Genomic DNA, 2,780 nt, shown 5'->3' on the forward strand with positions numbered 1-2,780 from the left:
CATCTGTTAGTTTACCAGGGTACTCAATAGTGGTAGCACATATTTGCAAAAAGTTTGCCCCTCCTTCCTAAGTAGCGCTATAAGATTCAGGGGCAAACTTAAGTCAATCGAGTGTTGTGGCTACCCCCCCTTTTAGGGGTTGAATTTTTATAGCCTATAACCTGGCCGGGAATTTTCTCGACAGATTAGTAAAGTTTTCATCAAAATCCGTTCAGCCGTTTTCACGTGATGCGCGTTCAAATAAACAGACAAACAGATAAACAGACAAACAGACAAAAATTCTAAAAACTTTTGGAACGTGTTCTGTTATCGATTCTAAGTATCCCCAGCCAACTTTTTTTCAAATATCTTCCATGTACAGACTTTAGACCGTCTTCAGCTTTATTATATGTATAGATGTATAGATGTCATGGACCATAGTGACCCTGCCTACGAAGCAGGAGGTCCCGGGTTCGAATCATGGTAAGGACATTTATTTGTGTGTTTATCACAAATATTTGTTCCTAAGTTATGGATGTTTTCTATGTATATAAGTAGGTATTTATATATAATTATAAATTACATATATCGTCGTCTAGTACCTACCCATAACCACAGAATAAATAATAGTACTACCGTACAGAAACGACACTTCCTACAAAACCGAAGTTTGACAGCGATTCAGGGTCGAATCATGATATCCCTTTCTAACTTACGGCACTATCCCTTTCGACTACTTATTTAGGGTTGTCAAACTTTAAGTAATCTTATCTGTGGTCGTGCACGCAAAAGGACGTCAAGTGCTGACAACCCTAATAATTGCTCGGAGCAATGCTGAGCCGAACGGAGCCGAGTTTGTCCGAAGTCAGGAGTGTCTTCCCAGTCTCTCCACTGACCTAACCTTAGTACCTACAAAATAACGCCAATTCGGAAGTTTTAATTTCCGGACAAAATCACAAAAGTCGCGTCTGATAAATGAAAACCAATAATCGGAGCAGCAGAAAACCGACCGATCCGTTTTACATACTACCCGTCTTTTTCTAACCATGTTAATAAGAAAGGGACGGGCAGTCTATCTCGCGGGAGAGTAGTCGCGGCGCTCTTGTGTTAGACCTAACGTTATTATGTGCATGATCTAGCATTCTAGAATGTAGGTCCTGGATATCTAGTCACCATCCGATTTTAATGGGTAGTTAGCTACGAATAAAATATATTAGGTATATAGGTGTACCTAATTAAATAGACAAGTGGCTGTAAAATAAAACAAGTTTTAGTGCATTATAATATTTTATTTACACGGCTATACACTTATCGACATATATTTAAAATTCGCATTAATCAACATTAAAATGAATAATCGCATTGCACATTTTTATAATTCGCATTGCAATATTGCACCATCTTACACAATATAAAGTTCAATATAGGTACATGATCATTACTAAAGTCATTAGGTAAATATACATTTTACTATACATATTGATTATTACAACAAGATTTTAATTAATCGCGTTGCACTAAATAAAAAACAATAACTCGCGATGCTTGTTGAAAAAAAATAAGGCACAGTCAATTCGTCACAATGTTCTCTAGAAACTTTTCTATTTCTAGAATTTTCCTCCTTCAGCTTTCTAAATCTATAGTCACTGAGCTTAAGCTTTTAATTTCGGCTTCATCTTCGGTGGTTTAATGATAGATCCTATGCTTTTCCTCTTCATCATGGTCGCTTTCTTCTTAGTTGGAGTTGCCGCCGTTTTACTTTTCTTCTCCTTCAAATCAGCTTTCTTCTTATCTTTCGGTTTTTCCGTCTTCTTTTCCTTATCTTTTACATCCATCTTGACTTTCTTCGCAGGCTTCATTTTATCTATATTCGCTTTTTCCTTCACCATTTTCTCTTTCTTATCTTTCGTGGGTTTTTCTTTTGATTCTTTAGTACTTTTCTCCTTTTTAGGCTTTTCCTTCATGATTTTAGGTTTCTTTTTAGTTTTTTCTTTAACAGGCGCCAACTTGAAAGATCCCGACGCTCCGATGCCTTTCAGTTGCACGATACTGCCGTCTTCAACACCAGTCTTCAAGGTTTTCTTGATGAGATACTTTACTTTATCCGTTTGAACATAATATTTGTCTTCCATATACTTCTTGATGGCTTGTATGGAAACTCCTTTTCTCGTTTTAAGTTCTGTCAAAGCTTCGTGGATCATAGCTTTGGTCGTGACCTTTTTTTCGTGAGCTTTTAGTAAATCCTCCGTAGGGCTGTTCGGTGGTTTTTTGACGGGCTTCATTGGAGCAATTTTTTTGATTTCGACGTCGGAATCTGACATTATGAGGTAACGTGACAAATTTGAGGTAAAGTTGAGCAAAGTCTTGTGCTTGTTTTGAGCTTGGTTAATAAGGGGGGAGCGTTACCGTAAAGAGAGCCGCGGGTAGTTTTAAATTTGAGTTTGTGTTCTACCCTCATGATCATGACTGTGTGTGTTTTTTTCGCTAATATTAAAAAAGAATATGTAATAATCAAAATTGTATTTGCATCATTTGAAGCTTGGCAAAGTAATTATGTCTAAATTACTCTATTCAATAGTAGTAAGGTGGGGTAGGACTAATATAGTTTATTTTGCTCGGGACAATACAAACAGTATGAGGATTCCATACAAGTGATAGCCTAACCAAGGTACCTTAGTACAATTAAATAGTCTTATATTTTGTAGTATTTTGGTTGATTTGCATGGATGCATTTTGTTATTCATTATTCATTATTACTATCGCTTGGGGCCTTGGGGTTATTTATAAAATCCAATAACTAT

General features: G+C 36.5%; 1 protein-coding gene across 1 annotated transcript; it reads right to left on the reverse strand.

The window, feature by feature from the left end:
• Positions 1-1,622: 1,622 nt before the first annotated feature.
• Positions 1,623-2,380, reverse strand: LOC134803001 (histone H1.1, embryonic-like). Its single transcript, XM_063775729.1, has one exon. It carries the CDS (start codon positions 2,298-2,300, stop codon positions 1,632-1,634), a length of 669 nt encoding a protein of 222 aa, XP_063631799.1. The 5' UTR covers positions 2,301-2,380; the 3' UTR covers positions 1,623-1,631.
• Between the last annotated feature and the right edge of the window lie 400 nt (positions 2,381-2,780).

This window comes from Cydia splendana, chromosome 25 (assembly GCF_910591565.1).
Source record: "Cydia splendana chromosome 25, ilCydSple1.2, whole genome shotgun sequence".
Lineage (NCBI taxonomy): Eukaryota > Metazoa > Arthropoda > Insecta > Lepidoptera > Tortricidae > Cydia > Cydia splendana.